This window comes from Mustela nigripes, chromosome 13, assembly GCF_022355385.1.
Source record: "Mustela nigripes isolate SB6536 chromosome 13, MUSNIG.SB6536, whole genome shotgun sequence".
In the NCBI taxonomy this organism is placed as follows: domain Eukaryota; kingdom Metazoa; phylum Chordata; class Mammalia; order Carnivora; family Mustelidae; genus Mustela; species Mustela nigripes.
In genome coordinates this window covers 1,281,557-1,299,183 of record NC_081569.1, presented here as the reverse complement: position 1 = coordinate 1,299,183, position 17,627 = coordinate 1,281,557, and the positions used below count along the sequence as shown (strand labels likewise).

At 53.1% G+C, this 17,627-nt stretch overlaps 1 protein-coding gene and 2 long non-coding RNA genes across 6 annotated transcripts in view; 2 read left to right on the top strand and 1 right to left on the bottom strand.

Moving 5' to 3' along the window:
- Positions 1–7,370, bottom strand: part of LOC131998972 (uncharacterized) — a 30,814-nt gene extending 23,444 nt beyond the window's left edge. The window contains exons 1-6 of one of the 3 annotated variants that reach the window (XR_009398963.1): positions 7,287–7,370; positions 6,603–6,703; positions 6,372–6,486; positions 3,102–3,348; positions 2,683–2,899; positions 1,445–1,987 (exon numbers count right to left, since the gene is read on the bottom strand). This is a non-coding gene — a long non-coding RNA (uncharacterized LOC131998972). Of the gene's footprint in view, positions 1–1,444; positions 1,988–2,682; positions 2,900–3,101; positions 3,349–3,407; positions 6,286–6,371; positions 6,487–6,602; positions 6,704–7,286 lie in introns of those variants that run through there. The other 2 variants (XR_009398964.1, XR_009398962.1) reach the window with 2 other exon arrangements.
- MTHFS (methenyltetrahydrofolate synthetase) overlaps positions 7,216–17,627 on the top strand; it is a 35,543-nt gene continuing 25,131 nt past the window's right edge. Inside the window, exons 1-2 of one of the 2 annotated variants that reach the window (XM_059371410.1) lie at positions 7,216–7,506; positions 12,450–12,711. In XM_059371410.1, the coding sequence (XP_059227393.1) occupies positions 7,387–7,506; positions 12,450–12,711 (382 nt within the window). In that variant the 5' untranslated portion in view covers positions 7,216–7,386. Of the gene's footprint in view, positions 7,507–7,793; positions 7,815–12,449; positions 12,712–17,627 lie in introns of those variants that run through there. The other variant, XM_059371412.1, reaches the window with a different exon arrangement.
- Positions 13,922–16,414, top strand: LOC132029051 (uncharacterized). Its single transcript, XR_009407672.1, has 2 exons — positions 13,922–14,521; positions 15,767–16,414. It is a non-coding gene; the product is annotated as an uncharacterized LOC132029051 (long non-coding RNA).

The window sequence follows — 17,627 nt, the reverse complement described above, 5'->3', positions numbered from 1 at the left end:
GCTCGGTGTCACGGACACGAATCGGTGGGTTTTCTTGTTAGATTTCTGGAATGGCTACCTGCCATGTAGAGCTGAGGGCGCCACCCTTTTCTGAATATTCCCCAGTGTGTCCAGTCGCTCGGCACTCAGCTGTGGTCTGACCGGTGCAGAGTGCGCAGGCTCTTTCCTCCGGACCCCGACTTCTGGCAGAGTTTGAGGTTTTCCCAGATTCAGCCGGCTGCTCCCCCACTCAGTTTGCTCTGACCCAGCATCCCCCCAGCACCCCCCCAGCACCCACGGTGTCCCAGCCCCAGGGCTGAGCACCAAGGATACAAGCCACTGCTACCCACGGCCTCAGGCTGACAGTCCCCCGGCGTCTGGGACACGGCTGGGACAGAGGAGGCGGGTTAGCATGGGTTTTGGAGGTCTCGATTTCTTTCACGTAGCAGCCCCCCACTTAGTGAGCCTGGGCAAGCCACGTGGCACATCCAAACCTATTTCCTGTTCCGTGAAAACATCACAGTAACACCAGTGTCACAGTTTCTAGGTCCAGGACTCCGCCCGGGAGGAAGCAGAGCAGCCTCTGGACCCGCCGGCCGTCGCCGATGTGCTCCTGTCGCTCCGACAGCAGCTCTCCTCTGCCCCGGACCGGGCAGGCCGTCGCGCACCCTGACAGTCTCCCCACGCAGCCCTGCCACAAGGACAGTGGGTGATGCTGCCAGGGAGTCGGTGGAAGGTTTCACGTCAAGCACCCGAGAGCACACAAGTGAGGAAGTCCCTCCTGGACGTTTCCACTCCAGTGCGCGGGAACCCATTGTGTTAGCTCCGCCACGGGCTCTGTTTGACTCCCCCCTTCCCTCTGGGAACCGACGGATGCGCCTCTGCCCGTCTTACACATCACAGTTTAGGGACCATCTTTCTGTGATTGTGGCTTTCGGTCCATGACCCAAGTGCTTTATCAAAGTATTTCTTCTTAAAGAAAGGTCATGGAGCGCCTGGGTGGCTCAGTGGGTTAAGCCTCTGCCTTCGGCTCGGGTCATGATCCCAGGGTCCGGGGATCGAGCCCTGCATCCGGCTCCCTGCTCAGCAGACAGCCCACTTCCCCCCACCCCTCTGCCTGCCTCTCTGCCTACTTGTGATCTCTGTCTGTCAAATAAATAAATAAATAAATCTTCCAAAAAAAGAAAAAAGAAAAAGTAAGAAAGGTCATATAGATGGTGCTTTCCCAGGAGGCCTTCTGGTGAATAAACGTTCTCCCTCAGCACACTGGGACAGCTCTGTGGTCAGCCAGGCCTGGGGGTCTCGGGCAGCACAGCGCACCGCGCCAGGGAGCAGACGGCAACAGGACCACACGGGTCACTGCGGGGAGCAGGGTCCGATGATGACAGGCTTTCACCAGAGGAAGGTTCTAGAGACAGTGATAGGACGAGAGTGTTTTCTTCCTAAGAAGGGAAGTGTGGGGGCCGGGTTGTAGGAGACTGGTCGCCGGGAGAGGAGTTAGGAGTTGCTGTAACGGGTGGTTAGGAAACGTGTGTTGACGTACCCTCGGGTCAACGAAAACTAGTTTTTCACAGGATCATCTCTCCCATCCCATGCGTCCACCAAGTTTATTTACCTAGCAGGTTTTTTGAACGAATTTTAATCTTACAGAAAAATCTGCAAAAACAGACTTCCTGTATATCCTTCATCGAACTTCCAACAGCATCCCTCGTAGTCACGGTACGGCTTTCTTTCCAAAGAAACTAATGTCGATGCCACACCGTTATGTAACGTACAAACCACACGCAAACCTTACCTGAATCCCACCGGTTTCCCACCAGCGCCCTTTCTCTGGTCCAGAAGCCCAAGGACGGCGCAATGTCCTTAACTGTCCCGTCTCCATCTCCGATCCCTAAGTTTCTTGGTCTTTCATGACCTTGAGATTTCTAAAGAGTGCTGGTCAGGTGTTTGGAGAATGTCTCTCAATTTGGGTTTGATTTTTTTCGTGATTGAGGTTTTCCTGATTTTTCTGGCGGAAGGAATACCACATAAATGAATTTGTGTCCTTTTCAGTGGGCCGTATTAGGGGGCACATGTGTCTTATCCCATGTTAACATCCAGTAAGTATCTTATGGGGATACTTCGAGACCACAAAAATGATCTTTTTGTTTCTTTTCTTTTTCTTTTGCTGATTTTAGCCCCTATCACAGTGCACGCCCGTTCTTGCCTGCACTGATTGATTTTAAGTGCAAATTTTGCTTAATGGTGATTCTCGATTTCCACCATTCCTTCGACATTTATTAACTATAATTATTTTTTTTTAATTTATTTATTTATTTGACAGAGCGATCACAAGTAGGCAGAGAGGCAGTCAGAGAGGGAGGAGGAAATAGGCTCCCTGCTGAGCAGAAAGCCCAATGTGGGCCTCGATCCCAGGACCCTGGGATCATGACCTGAGCTGAAGGCAGAGGCTTTAACCCACTGAGCCACCCAGGCGCCCTAACTAGAATTATAGGACAAGGAGCTATGTCTACTTATTATTTTTATTTATCATTATCTATTTATCAATCACTATGGACCATGGATATTTATTTTATTTCATGGGTTATAGAGTAAAATTATTATTTTGTTGCTCAAATTGTCCCAGCTTAGGCTGCTGGGAACTCCAGTTTGGGTCCTGGCTCCCTTCTGATGCGCCCCCTTCTGCTGGGATCACTTCCTTACCTTGTGGCGCCATGAGCTGTTCCAGGCCCATCTTGCTCCTGCCTCAACGCTGGAAGCCCTACTCCTTGTTGGAGAACGACACTCGGAAACCAAGATCTGGACGCTAGATTCCATTGCTCTGGAGGGTCGCTGCTTCTGCGTGCTCTCACGGACAGAACTAGAAAACGTAAGTCCGTGCATCCAATGTACATCTCTATTTCTCTGTCCATTTGTGTATCTATGGAAAATCACAAATTGATACCAACACTTCCCATTCCAAGGCAACATAACAGGGCTCATTCCAACCTTTACTCCTTCCTTATTTGTATTTGTTTTTCCTGACGGGGAGACACTGACACTCCCATGATCTATGATGCATTTCCTTATTTGCTTAGTTCTGGAACACAGATAAAGTAGTTTCACAATTACTGATTTATTACCTGATGAGAAATGAATGTCTCAACTGGAGTGCGCCGTCAGGGTACAGCTGCCTCGGCCCCCACTCTTACAGGGGACGGTCAGATCGCTGCTTCCGGCAGTTACTTAAGTCAGTTCTTTCCTCCTCCTCCGTTCGTGGTATGTCAACTGTCACAGTGCACATCCTTCTCATCCCACTTGCTCTGCTCCTGGCTGTGCGGACGTGTGCACGTGTGCATGCAGACGTTGGCGTGGTTCTGAGGATCAGAGCTACCCAGACCGGTGTCATTGAAGAAATGTCGTTGTCCCCGTCACTCGGCTACTCCCTTACTGCTGCCCCACCCATGCCCTCACCCATGCCACGTTTGTTTACAGTTTATGTTTACTGCATCTTTTTCTTTCAGAAATGAGCGGATACGTGTAGATTTTTTCTGCTGTTCTTTATTTCATGGCAATGTAATGGACATTAAAATCACCCTTTTAAAATGCACAAGTCAGCAGTTTTTAGTTTACGCACAGTGCTTCGCAGCCTCTCTGTGTAACTTTAGAACATTCTCATCACCCCAAACAGAAGCCCCGTACTCCTGCCTCAGCCCCGGGCGACCTCTCCCTCACCTGCTGTCTACGTGGATTTGCCTGTCCTGGGTATTTCATACAAATGGGACCGTGCAGCATGTGGCCTCTGTCACTGGGCCCACGCCCGCTGTAGTGTCCCAGGTTCCCAGGAGCAGGAGGACTCTCACTTTTACACCCTCGCCGACGCTCTCTGTGTTTCTGATTATGGCCGTGTGTGTGTATGTGAGTGTGTGTGTGTGTTTGTGCGTGTGTGCGCACGCGTGTACAGCATCCCTTTGTGGTTTGGGTTTGCAGTTCTCTAAGGACAAAGGATGCTGCTATCTTACTCTGTCCTTTGTAGCCATCTTAGGCGGAGACTTGTCTGTACGGAAGTCTCTGGCCTGTTTAGATTACCTTCTAAAGCTCAGTTGTAAGGGTTCTTTACATACTCCCGATTTAATTCCCTCGTATATGCGATGATGTCCTTTAATGTACTAACATGCTTAATTTTGATGAAGTCCGGATTATTTTTCTTTTGTTGCTTGGGTCTGGTGCTACAACTAAGGAACCACTACCTAATCCACGGAAATAAACATGCACGCCTACGTTTTCTTCTTAGAGTTTTGTTTCGGCACTTACCTTCAGGCCTTTGATCTACTTTGAGTTAAATTGTGACTGTGGTGTTAGGCAAGGATCCCAGTTCCTTGTTTTCCACATCCCGTCACTGTTTGTTGGAGAAAACCATTCTTTCCCAATAGAAGCATCTTGGCTCTCTCTCAGGAAAATCAAGTGACCGTGAGTGTGAATGTTTATTTCTGGGCTCCCGATTCTACGCTATTTACCTGTCCTGCTCTTCCTTACCCCAGGACTACGCTGCCTTGATTACTGTAGCTTTGTATTAACTTCTCGAGTTCAGTTCTGGGAGTTTTCCAACTTCGTTCTCTTTTCTCAAGACTGTTTTGGTTATTCTGGGTATCTTGTTTTACCATGACAATAAATTTGTTGTTTTTTGCAAAAAAGCCATACTTGACAGGTATTGCGTTGACTCTACAGATCAGATTAGGGAGCAGTGCTATGGTAATAGTAAGTCTTCCAACCCATGAATATGGGATGTCCTTCAGTTTATAGAGGCCTCCTTTCTCTCAACAATGCCATGTAGTTTCCAGAACTCTAACACTTGTTAAACTTATTTCTAAGTATTTTTTTTATGCTATTGCAAATGGAATTATTTTTCAAATTTGAGACCCTCTGGATTATTACAAAAATCTGTATTGGGCTTTTCTAGAGAAAGGGAATCAATCAGTACATATAGTCTTTTTATGTATAACTTACATCTTGTTATATACACCTATTATTATAGGCATATGATAACATGAGATATACATATAAATCTCCTACTTACATTATCTCCTGTTTTATATACAAGTATATAGTTGATCAATATCCAACAAAGGCAGGAACTGCATGGGTTCACTTACACTTAAGATTTTTCTCTGATACGGTCCAGTACTATAAAAGTATTTTCTCTCACGACTTAACAACAGTCCCTTCCCTGACTCACTATATCCTCAGCACAGTCTGCAACACATACACAAACTAGGTGTTCATCAACTGTGCATGTGGTCTGCAAGGCTTCCCTCACTGGTGGGCTATTAGTAGTTAAGTTTTTGGAGAGGTGACTATGCAGGGGTCAGTGCTCCGAATGCCCATGTTGTCCGAGGGTCAGCTCTGTGTGTAGCTCGAAGGAACCAGTAGGGCTGGTTCCACACTTATAAAGGACGGGCGCATGTGATGTTGGAGCCAGCAACATCTCCAGAGCCGTGGTCCTAATTTGAATCCAAAGGCCAGGAGCTGCTGCAGGACCAGAAGAACCAGCAACGCATCCCGTGTGAACCACGCCAGGCTAGGAGGCCGGTCTCCTATCCTGTGACCTCGCCGAGCCCCACTGTACTAGTCCTCACAGCTTTCGGATGGGTTCCTCCGGATTCCCTGTACATGTGGTCATGCCGTCTGCAGAGAAGTTTTACTTCTTTCTTTGCAGGCTGGTTGCCCATTATTATTTTTCTGGCCTAACTGCCTTGGAACCCAACGTTTAAAGAGTTCTTTATTAAAAGAAACTCACCCTTTGTCTGAGGTTTATGCTGCGCGTATCTCCTCCCGTTTGTCAGTGGTCTTTTGTGTATGTGCCGTGCAAAGTTACATGACACTCGTCTGCAGTCGAACTTACCAGTCTTCTCTCTCACCACCCTTCCCACACTGCCGTTGTGGGGGAAGCGCCCTCTCTCCCCCAGTCTTAGGTTGTACACGACATCCTTCATCCGTTTGGAGTTATTTCTTATATATGGTGAGAGATATGGACATAATTTTACATTTTAAGAAATGGCTGTCCAGCTCTCCTAGGACCACTTATTACACAGATGGTGCTGGCCCCGTGATCTGAGATGCCATCTTTGTCATATACTATGCTGCCGTATGGCTTCAGGTCTATTTCTGAGCTTCTGCTCTATTCCATTGTTTGACTGGGTGGCAATCCCCAACTGTTGCAGTTATGTGGGTTTTACCGTATGTTTCAGGTCTGGAAGGGCCAGTTCCGGGCGGCCTTTCATCTTCTGTTTCGCTGGCTATGCCCGAATGCTTGTTTTCCCACAGGAACTTCAGTAAAGGGTAAAACTGATTACCACAAAACTCACTAAATTTTCTCAACTTCTAATTATCTACTCAATGATGAACCCCCTCACCTTTCCATGGGATCACTGCTGTCAACACGCGAGGGGTCAATCTAGAGTGTACGAGCCTTTCCCCAACGGAGTCCCTGCGATTACAGTCTTCCTTCCTCCCAGTCCAGGTAAACACCTGCAGACGAGGAAACTCGGGGTCTCCATCTGCTCATTGCTCCGGAGGCCCCAGGGCCCGGCACCCAACCTCGAGCACACGCCGGACCTTGACCCTGTCACGCACTGGGCACTTACTCCGAGTCCTGAATTCTCCAGGGGTGAGCACAAAAGGCACCGGCCGCTTCGAGGGTCTGTCCTGTTACAAACTCAGTTACAAACCGGCTCCCTCCCACCCGCTGGGAAAGAGAAAGAGAGGAAAGTGTTTTTGCCAAAAAAACAACCCAACAACAATCATGTTCCCTTTAACCCGCAGGTCTGGGCACCCTGTGTACTTCTCTTCGCCCGCCCCTGCGCGCTGGTCAGGCCCCAGGGCTCACTCACAGCAACCTAGGCCAGCGCGGGGGCCGGCCGCGCCCCCTCCCCGAACCCAGGACGGCCACAGGCGGTCGCTCGCTCTCTGCCCCCGCAGGACACAGCCCCCCTCCACCGACCCTCCCTCTTCCCTGGGGACGCACGGAGCCCAGACCCTCCCCGGGGCGGCCCTGAGGCCTCACTCTCTCCCGGGGTCCCCCGCCCACTTCGGGCCCTCCCCCGGGGCCTCACTGCGCCCGGACCCTCCCCCTCCCCCGGGCCCGCCCCTCCCCCGGACCCGCCCCCGGACCTTCCCCGGACCCACCCACTGGGGGGGTCCCCCGCCCACCTCGGACCCCCCCCACCCGGGGCCTCACTGCGCCCGGACCCTCCCCCTTCCCCGGGGCCGCCCCTCCCCCGGACCCTCCCCCGGACCCTCCCCCGGACCCTCCCCCGGACCCGGCCGACCTCAGACCCTGCCCTGGCCGCGCGGAGTCCCCGGCGGGAGGCGTGCTGGGGGCGGGCGCCCGCGACCCGGAAGCGGGAACGAACACGGGGCGCCCGGGAGATGGCGGCGGCGGCGGCTGTGAGCAGCGCCAAGCGGAGCCTGCGGGCCGAGCTGAAGCAGCGTCTGCGGGCGATCAGCGCCGAGGAGCGGCTGCGCCAGTCCCGCCTCCTGGCCCAGGAGGTACGAGACCGCGAGGGCGACCGCCGCAGCGGACCGCCACGCTCGCCGGACCGCCGGGCGGCTCTGGGTCGACGGCCTGCGCAGGCGCAGCTGGCCGGCGCGCGCACGTCCCTCCGCAGACGCGAGAGGACCCCCTCGGGGGCGCGCACGTCCCTCCGCAGGCGCCGGGAGGACCCTCCGGGCGCGCGCACGTTCCTCCGCGGGCGATTCGGGGGCGCGCACGTCCTTCCGCCGGGGGAAGCGTGAGGCGAGGGGGTCCTGGGCTGAGGAGGGCTGAGGAGGGTGGAGACGGATGACAGCCGGCCGAAGTGAGAGCGGGGTGGGGGCAGGAAGCTCCGGCGCGCTGAGCGCGGGCCCTGAGCCCCGAGGGGCCCCCGAGTCCCGGGCAGCGCGGACGCGCGGCTCAGCGTCCAGTCCCCTCGGGGACGCGGGCGGAGAAGCGCGCGGCCGGCCCCGGGGGTGCCGTGCGCGCGCGTGCACCTGTGCGCTCGCGCGCCGCCGGGAGGGGAGCCCGCGGGGGGCGGGGCCGGGGGCGGGGCCGGGGGCGGGGCTGCGCCCTCCCAGCTCTGCCCCCGGCGCGGACTTCCCCGCGGTCCCTGCAGGAGCTGCCGCCGGCGCCCTGCCTCGGCCTTCGCGCCCCGTCCCCGACCGGTTCCCGGGGGCGAGGTCCCCGCGGGTCCCCGCGCCGGCGCCCGCAGGGAGAGGGAACGCGGGGTCACCCGTGTGCTCACCCCGAGCGAGGGAGCACCCCAGGGAGACGCGCCGGGCCCCGTAGCTGATGGGTTCTGTGGGTGAGGGCGGGGCGTGGGCGGCGCGGGGACCGTCTGGCCCAGGTGCAGGGGACGCGGCCTCCGCAGCGCCGCCGTCCGCGTCGAACCTGGCTCCGACGCGTTTAATTTTATTTATTTACTTTTAAAGATTTTACTTATTCATTTGACAGACAGAGATCACAAGCAGGCGGGGGGGGGGGCAGGCTCCCCGCGGAGCAGAGAGCCGGATGCGGGGCTCGATCCCAGGACCCTGAGATCATGACCTGAGCCGAAGGCAGCGGCTTAACCCACCGAGCCACCCAGGCGCCCCCACATTTTTTTTTAATTTTTTTAAGATTTTGTTTTTAATTAATCTCCACACCCAAAGTGGTACTTGAGTTCACACCCCGGAGATCAGGAGTCAGGTGCTTCACGGACTGAGCCGGTCGGGCGCCCTGCACGCGCTTTCCAGGCAGCCTTTAGGAGAAGCCTGTGCGAGCATTTTGGGAAACGGGAGTCTGCGCAGTTGAGAAGCCGTGCAAGCCTGGCAACAGGTGGGATGGAGCTCAGAGGGTCCCGCAGAGGAGAGCAGTCCTGTGCTTGCAGAATGGGGGTTTGACCTCACTAGGCAGGAGGCGCACAAGGCCTGGAGCAGACGTGGGAAAGGCTCGGGGAAGACGAGGATGAGTTGTTTCTCTGTCTGCGGAAGATGAGAGTTGGGAAGTTCCGTGTGGAAGTAGTAGCTATGCCGATGCAGAACCAGTGACAGAACAGGGGACAAGTCAGAGCTGGCATCAGAGTAGAGAGAAACGTTGAAAAGCAGACCCAGGACCCTCCGTGCTCGGTACATTGTCCCCCCTACAGATACACATACCGAAGAAATGTTTCACAGTCCAGGGTTTCACAATTCTTACTATATACAGTAAACTTCAATATGTTCTGTTTTATTTAAAAAGCTGCTTGTAACCTACTGTTGATTTCATGACCAACCAGGGGGTCATGGCTGGAGACATCCAGGTGCTGGGATTAGAACACTATTTTGCCATAGTGCACAGTCAACAAAGGTGTTAAGTGATGCCATTCTCTCAATAACGTATTTCACAATGCACATTTATTCTTCATGACACAGCACCTTTTTTTATAATTTAGAAATTTATCGGAAAAGCAATGTATGGTGAAGAAATTCAACTTTGTGTCATATCTTGACTCCCCAACTAAATAAGGACATTAGTGCCCTATACCTGTCTTCTGTTACATCTGCCAGCTTCTGACCCTTATATCATCATTCTTAAATTGTCAAGTTTTATAATATTTCTATTGTTTTGTAATTAGAATGAGTCTACGGAGCATTTTCAGTAGCAGATTTCCAAATTTGGAGTTTCAGGGAATAGTATTTACAGTGTATTGATTACATAGATAGTATTCACTGTAGAACCAAGTTGTATGGTTATCAGAAAAGGATGTATGATTCTGTGTCACTAGATGTGTGTGGCTAGGCAGAGAATGTTTCCAGTGTCACTGCTGAGAACTCTCTTTCGTTACACTCTAAAATTGCTCAAAATCGTAACAGGCTTTAGTCTGCTCCTGTTTGGAGTCTACGTTTCTAATGCAGCTCTATGGTTTTCAAGGAGTTTCTGATGACTTTTATTTTTCCTTTTTGGCAAAACAAGAATATGCCTTTATTTTACCAGTAGATTCTTTTTCATTTTGTCTGTTTAAATAAATCAGTCTTCTTCCTGAGAGCACTCCAGGCCCCTGCTCCCTCTGCTGTGGCCCAGTGCACAGCCTGGACTTCCTCCCACCCCGCTTCTCCGTTGGGCTGCCCGAACCCAGTGTCTTCTTGGTTGGATTTCTTTCTCTCCATCTTACTAGAGTATATTATCAAGGAATTTTTTTTGTTCTTAGAAATATCTATGGGGGTAAGTTTTTTAAGACTTTATATATTAGAAAAAGTCTTTACCCTCATATTTCACTGCTGGTTTGAATTTCAAGTTTAAAAATATATTGCTTGTTCCCCTTAGCACCCATGACCTCCGTTCAATGTGAAGACTGGTATCTTTATCTGTTCTATCTTCGATTACTTCTTTTCCTTTGTGCCTTTCTGCAATTCCTATGAATCAGCTAGTGAAAATCCTACAGGCTTTCTGTGTCTTTTAAGAGTCTGTCTTTCTTTCTTTCTTTTTTTTTACTTTCCCCATTTCTTTGTCTTTTTCTCCTACTTTAAGGCTTTCTCCTGAACTTTAAAATGTTGGTATTCTTAATTTTAATTTTTTTTTTAAAGATTTTATTTATTTATTTGACAGACAGAAATCACAAGTAGGCAGAGAGGCAGGCAGAGAGAGAGATAGAGAGAGAGAGGGAAGTAGGCTCCCCGCGGAGCAGAGAGCCCGATGCGGGGCTCGATCCCAGGACCCTGAGATCATGACCTGAGCTGAAGGCAGCAGCCCAACCCACTGAGCCACCCAGGCACCCCTAATTTTAATTTTCAATGATCATTTCTCAATTTTCGGATTGCTTTCTTTCCATAGCATGTTGTTACCTTATAGATGCAACTGTCTTGAATTTGTCTGAGAAAACTAATTAGAATTTAAAAATTTCCCCTTCTCTCCATTATCTCCGTTTCCCCCTTTTATTCCTTCTCTTTTGTGTTTTGACGTTCTAAAATGTTTGCTGAACCTTCCTTGTGGACTTGTGTTTATGAATGAAGGTATGACAGCTCCCGGGATCTCTTTTGCAGTCACTCTGGGGGGAGGGGTTCTGCCAGCCCCACAGCCACGTCGTCTGCCTGTTGTGTCTACTGCTGCTGGTCTGGAAATACCGCCCCGTCTCCTCTCCGTCTCACAGAAATTAGTCAAGTGTCTGTTCTCCTGTTCTCGGTGCCATAATGGTTTTCTCTTTTTGTGCTTCTTTATTGTCACATAAATGAGATGTCAGGAACAAGGAAGATAAATGCATATGCACGGTCTCGCACTGAATTTTAACTGATTTCTGTTTCTGCTTATTCAGCTCCTGGTGCTTCATACTCTCTTTAAAGAGAACAGACAGGACAGACACGTAACTTTCTCAGAAAGCACCTGGGTGCCAGGAGCCGCAGGTCTTCCCAGGGTCTGGGGGTCACATTTCTTTTCATTTCGCCTTTTATCAGGCCTCGTAGCAGTGATGTGACTTCCCGGGAGGATGGAGCTCGCTTCCCCGGCCGCAGTCTGGTGCGCTCCGGCTGCTGAACGCTCGTGCTCCTTTCCGTTAGGACTGACCTGGCTCTCTGTGTCGGTCTTTCTGCCAGACCTGTTTTTCGGCCAGGGTTGCTGTATCTGTCTTCTTAGCTCAGAGGAACAAGAAAGGAAGGGTTGCTGAGAGCCAACTCGTGAGTCTGGGGCAGTTCAGAGATTAACTGCTCTGAGGCCTGATGAAACTGAGCATGATGGCGTTTCCCCACTTGGGGGCCTTCTCGCAACCTGGTACTTGTCTCTAGAAGGACTGCACCTCTCCAAGAGCCTCTCCTCCCGTCTCCGCAGACTCTGTAACATCTGGACAGGAGAGTTGTAGGAGGTGGGGACAGAGGTCGTCAGAGCTAAAGAAGGACAGGCTTGTCCCCTGCTCCCGGGAGCTTACCGCCTGGTCACAATACTGCTGTTGGGACTTGTGAGACAGTTAGTGATCAGCCAGATAATACATGAGTAAGTGTTCCGCGCACTCTTAAGTGTTTTAAGTGTTCAAGCGAGCGCCTGAGTTGGCTAAAACGGGCAGAATTTAAGGGGATGCGAGCCTGACGATCCAGGGAGTGAGGAAGCTCGTGGGAGCCGAGGTGCAGAGTGGAAGCCAGGCGGGGACGCTCAGGGCAGTGTGCAGGGTGACCGGAGGTGGCTGGACTGAAGGTGGCTGGACGGCAGGCTTGGGATTCTGTAAGGTGACGGTGACTTTTTAACGAGTTGTCACTCCTGCTGGAGCAGGCGTGTGAGAAAGATGGCAAGAGGTCAGAGAGGTCATTGCTGGGCTCAGAACCAAGCCCTGGGCTTCAGGACGCAGGCCCTCCCAGCCCCCTCAGCCGCTCTGCTCTCCGTTGGTGACTTGTATTTCAAGAAGCTGGAGAAGGCGGAGGGAGAAGGGAGAAGGGGTAAAAACCGCAAAGGGGTAGCCACTGGTGTTTGGAAGTGTCACCTTGGGGAATCAATGTGACTGCCGTTTCCCATTTAGGTGATGGCCCACAGTCAGTATCAGAAGTCCAAGAGAATCTCCATCTTCCTGAGCATGCCGGACGAGATCGAGACAGAGGAGATCATCAAGGACATTTTCCGGCGAGGCAAAACCTGCTTCATCCCGCGGTACCGGTTCCAGAGCAATCACATGGATATGGTAAGGTTGGCCTCGCTGGAGGAAATCTCCGCGCTTCCCAAAACGTCCTGGAACATTCATCAGCCCAGAGAAGACGAGGTTCGGGAGGAAGCCTTGTCGACAGGTGAGTGCTTGCGGTATTGGAACCGGCATCCCAGGGTGCTGGCAGACAGTGACCCGATGGTGATGTGCGGGTCGTAGGGGCCGCTTTCCCTATGGGGACAGACGGTGTGGCACTTCCGTTTCGAGATGCCCTGATCATGCGGCTCAGGGCGAGATGTCCCCGGTAAGCTGAGAGTAAGGCATCTGGGTACGGGTGCCTGTGTACCCACTCTGGCCCTTACCCGGGGTCAGACTGGACATCTCCCCTGGAGAATGTCATCACTTCCCATGACCTCCCTTACATTCTGTATGTTAATGAGCACATTAACATTAATGCTAATGGGCTTTTCTGATGCAACTTCAGACCAACCAGTTGCCTTCTGGACGACATCTCCTCTTGGATGTCACCTGGCTTTAGGCTGCTCCAGGCTGACTCCTGTCCCCCTTGGCCCATCGTGTGTCCCTCTTAGTGCGTGGTGCCATCAGCCCCGTGCCCGGCCGTGCCAGGAGTCTCAGGATCAGCCATGACTCCCCCGTGCCGGCCTCTCTCATGTCCCTCACGCGGTCTGTGGCCAAGTTCTCCTGGTGTCCCTAATAAGTGTTTGTTGAGGGTGTCCGCTCCTCGGGATGGCAGTCTGAGCTGCCCGCGCTGTGCACACAGCCTCCTCGTGGCTGCTCCTGTCTCTTCTCATACCGCTCCTCCCTGTCGGTCTGCTATCCACACAGTATACGAGACGAGATTTCCGAGACACACATCTGATTGCTTCTCCGCCCTGATTTAAGCATCTCAGTGACCTCCTGCTATCCCGGGGCAGTGGGGGGGGCAGGGCACGAACCCTCCTTATGAGGCTCTTCCCAACTTGGCGCTGCGCGTCCATCCGTTTTCACCTGTTTCCAGCCCCGCTCTGTGTAACCCAGGTTCTGGCCACTCTGAGTCTGTCTCCCAGCTCTGCCGGCTTTCCTTACCGCTGGACCTTTGCACATGCTCTCCCCTCGCCAGCAGCCACATAGGAGATTTAATGGCTAACAAGTAGTTGGAGAGCTGAAAGCAGAACAAGCCGGGAATACTAGCTTGTTGGATGCTGGCTCAGACCTTCTTGAAAGTGTGTGTTTGATTAAGACTTACACGGCTGCAAGGAACTGCAGGGCAGCGTTGTGAGGTCACCTCCCTAGTTCTGCTCCCTTCCGGCCAACACCATGACCCACCAAAGCATCAGGTTGGGATGGGAGGGCACTGAGTCAGGGCTCATCGTGGTGGGGGTGTCATCTGCTTGGCGACCTTAGCTCCCCCTCTATCACCCAGCCCTGCCGTCTGCTTGGAACCCCGACATCGCAGGACGGCCATGTGTCTGCGCGGGGAGAGGCCACAGACACTGAGGACAAGGAGACAATAAGGGGGTGGTAATGAGCCAGGCTCAGAGCTGAGCCTGGGACGTCGCTCAGACTGAGTGCAGCTGCTGCTGTGCGCTCGCAGGCTGACGGGGGACCCCGGACGTCCAGCTCTGTCTACTCCATGGTGGCCGCCCCTCCCGTGCCCACACTGCCTCGTGGAGGTGTCCCTGCTGAAACGCCCTTTGCCGGGTCTGCCCGGGGCCCAGCCCTTGGCCCACTCTGGAGCGCCCTCCCTAGGTTGAGTCCAGGCGTGTCGCCCTGAACCTGTATGCCGGTGTTCTGTTTCTGTTCAGGTTCGGCAGTGGGAAGAGTTAGGAGGAGACGTGATCTTCCCTCTCAATCTGGTTGCATTTCCCGTCACGATGAACTCAGTCCAAGTCAATGACTAAATCATTTACGTGTGGTTTTGAGCACATGACTTGGCACAGAAGAGCTATTTGGTAAATAGTCAACTTTTTTTTTTTTTTTATTTGAAAGAGAGAACACAAGTGCACAGCGTGGCCGTGGGGTGGAGGGGGAGGCGAGAGTGAGAGAGAATCTCAAACAGCTCCGCGCTCAGTGCAGAGCCCGACACAGGACTCGATCCCAGGAGATCACGATCGGAGCCAAAGGCAGAGGCTCTCCTGACCGAGCCACTGGGGCGTCCCAGGTAGTAACTGCTCTTAACTGTGAGCGAGGAAGACGGACTTACTCGTCGTACTATCAGTTCATTGCTAGCCAAGGGCATTATATTTTGAGAATTTCCAAGGGACATTTCCGGAGGATCTTCATCGTGTTAGACACTGTTAGGTGTGGAAGGATGAGGTCCTGGGCTCTAGGGGGGTCACCCTCTAACTGGGGAGACATACGCGAATGGAGAAGTATCCCAGCCGGCAGTGCCTGTCGGATGCAGGTACCGCAGGAAACGGGAGAGCGCGCTGAGAACATGGAGGTTCAGGGCTTGGCCCGGAGCAGACAGACATCCCCCTGGGAGGCGGTTCGTTTCCTGCCTTCCTCTGCCTCGTTTATCCACGCTGTAGTTACGGGACGGGTTGCTTCCCCGTGTGTTCTTCTCGGCAGACGCTTGTGCTCTGGGTTGTAAAGGTAGAGAGGCTGCGATCTGGCTTCGTGGCCTCCAGTCTGAGGGGGGAGGCTCTTTGCCGCTGTTGGTAGAAATGTTTGAGCAGGCACGTGGGTTTCCTCGGCATCAGCGGCGTAGCGTGCGGCAGCTTTGGGGCCGAGCTGCGAACCTCGCTTCACGGTGTCTGGGACGAGCTGACTAGTGCGCAGACCATCCGTCCTGGCATGGCTTTCATGGCCCTTTTCCTTCTGGTTTGCCTGCGTTATCACGGCTTGGAAAGACTGAGCTGTCATGTCTGTCGTTACCCTCGTAAGTTCTTAAAAATGTCCCATTGGGTTTGCTTGCATCCTGTGTCCAGCAACACAAAGAGATGGCCAGGGGGAAGGGAGGGGCCGCCTCCTTCCCGAACTTGCGCTCAGAGGGAGAGCTGCTCGGGCAATGAGGTGAGCCAGGAGTCTTTCCAGGGAAAGTGCATTATCTGATTCAACCTGACGTAATCGAAAATGGGATTTTTTTTGGCTTAGAGACTGAAAAATCCCCAAAAGGGCTAGCTTTGATATGGCTCCGTCAGGGCTCTCAGGATCTGCTCCGACTCGGCCCTCACCTGGGTTGGCTTCCGTTCCAGGTATCCGTGGTGCCCCGTGGTGGCCCGTGGTGGCCCGTGGCGGCTTCCGGTTCCACAGCAGCCTTGCCGTTCGTGTTCCTGGCAGAAGGGAGCAGGTCTACCAGTAAAATCCTGCTCTTCTCACTGATCTAAATTGGGTCAAGCGGCCATCCCCCAAATTGGTCCCTGCAGCCCTGCACGTGGATGAAGCCAGCTCCTGGGCTGCTCACTGGGAGCAGGAAGGAGGGTGCATGTTTGCTCCTGCTGCGCTGCTCCAACCACTGGTCCCGGTGTCCTGTGGTGACTTCGCATGGGAGAAACAGGCTCTGCGTTGGAACGTGCGGAATGGACACTGGACAGTCCCAAGTCTGCACTCGCTTGTACTGTCGTGACCAGCTTCTGCTCATTTCGGACATTTCTGAAATTCTTTTTTTGTTGTTGTTTTAGATTTATTTATTGTTTTGGTGGGGGCAGTGAGGAGCAGAGAGAGAGAGAGAGAGAGAGTCTCAGGCAGACCCCCGCTGAGTGTGGAGCCCGATGTGGGGCTGGGTCCCACCACCCTGAGATTGAGACCTGAGCTGAAACCGAGAGTCAGATGCTGAAGCCGCTGAGCCCCCCAGACGCCCCCTTTCTGAAATTCTGTCGAATATTGCAAGCTGTCTGCTGTCACTTTGTCTGTGCTGCTGTTTTATTTCTCTTTCCGGAGGCTCTTTGGGGAGTCATACCTATGTGGGCACCAGAGATGTAACTTAAATGAACGATCATAAGGGAGACTTTCTCGTCCTCGACCTTTAGAGTAATCGAGCGGGACGTTTGTGACGAGCGTAACCAGTGCGGCGTCTCCTCGCTGTTTGCCGTCCGTGCTGCTGGGTGGGTGAGCCTCTGTTCACTGAAACTAATTCCCGTTAAACGGACCTCATTCCTTCCTCTAATAGGATGCACGGCCTTGGAAAGACTAGAATAAAGAGAGTGGGTGTGAATTTCATCGAGGTGTTGGACAGAGTCATGATATCCTTGAAGATAAGCCGAATAAAAGTAGATCGGATCATAACATTCATTCAGAAAGTATTTACCGAGTGCCCGGTGTGTGTGAGCCGTGGAGGGTCGGGGCGGGGAGCAGGCTGGACGGGTCCCATCGCCGCAGAGCGGACGAGCTGGCGGTCCTCGCTGAGACAGGTCTGTGCGAGCCTGTCCCAGGGCTCTGTGCTGCCCTGCTCAGCACTTCATTGCCACTTAGATGTCCCACTGTCCCCAAGGACGTCAGAGTTCATCCTTACCGCGCTCCGTGTGTTTCCCCCGTTCCTGTGCACCGATGGTTTGGAACACAGGATCATCCTCGTCTCCTTTCCACCCATCCGGCTTTCCAATATCACTGGATCTTTCTTTGCACGGTTTTTACCGCCTGTCTCTCATTCTAGCCTGGGGGGAATCTTGTCTACAGTCTCGATTCTTCAGATCTGTTCCATTGGAATAAACTTTGGACTGGCTTCCTGGACATACTGACCATCCTAAAATACCTTCTGGGGCAGGTCCTCTCTGCTCTTGAAGACTTTTCCTGGGCTCTGGCTAGATCTGTATCCCCAGGCAGACCCTGGTTCCTGCTGGCTCATTCTTGCCAGAAGAAGGGACACCAGATAGCCCTGAAACGTCCAGGCCGCCCTCTGGGCCCTCCCTATGCTTCCTCCTCAACTCCTGCTTCAGCCAGATGCGTGTGCCGGACGACAGGTTCCCAGCCGTCAAGAAGGTAGATGGGAAGCAAATAAACCTCATTTGACCTCATTCTGCTGTGTGACAGGGGTGGTCGTGTACAGCCTCTGGGCCTCAGTCCCCTCCCCCGCGGACGGCCGTCAGGGAGCTCGCGGGGGGCCATGTCTGCCGTGCG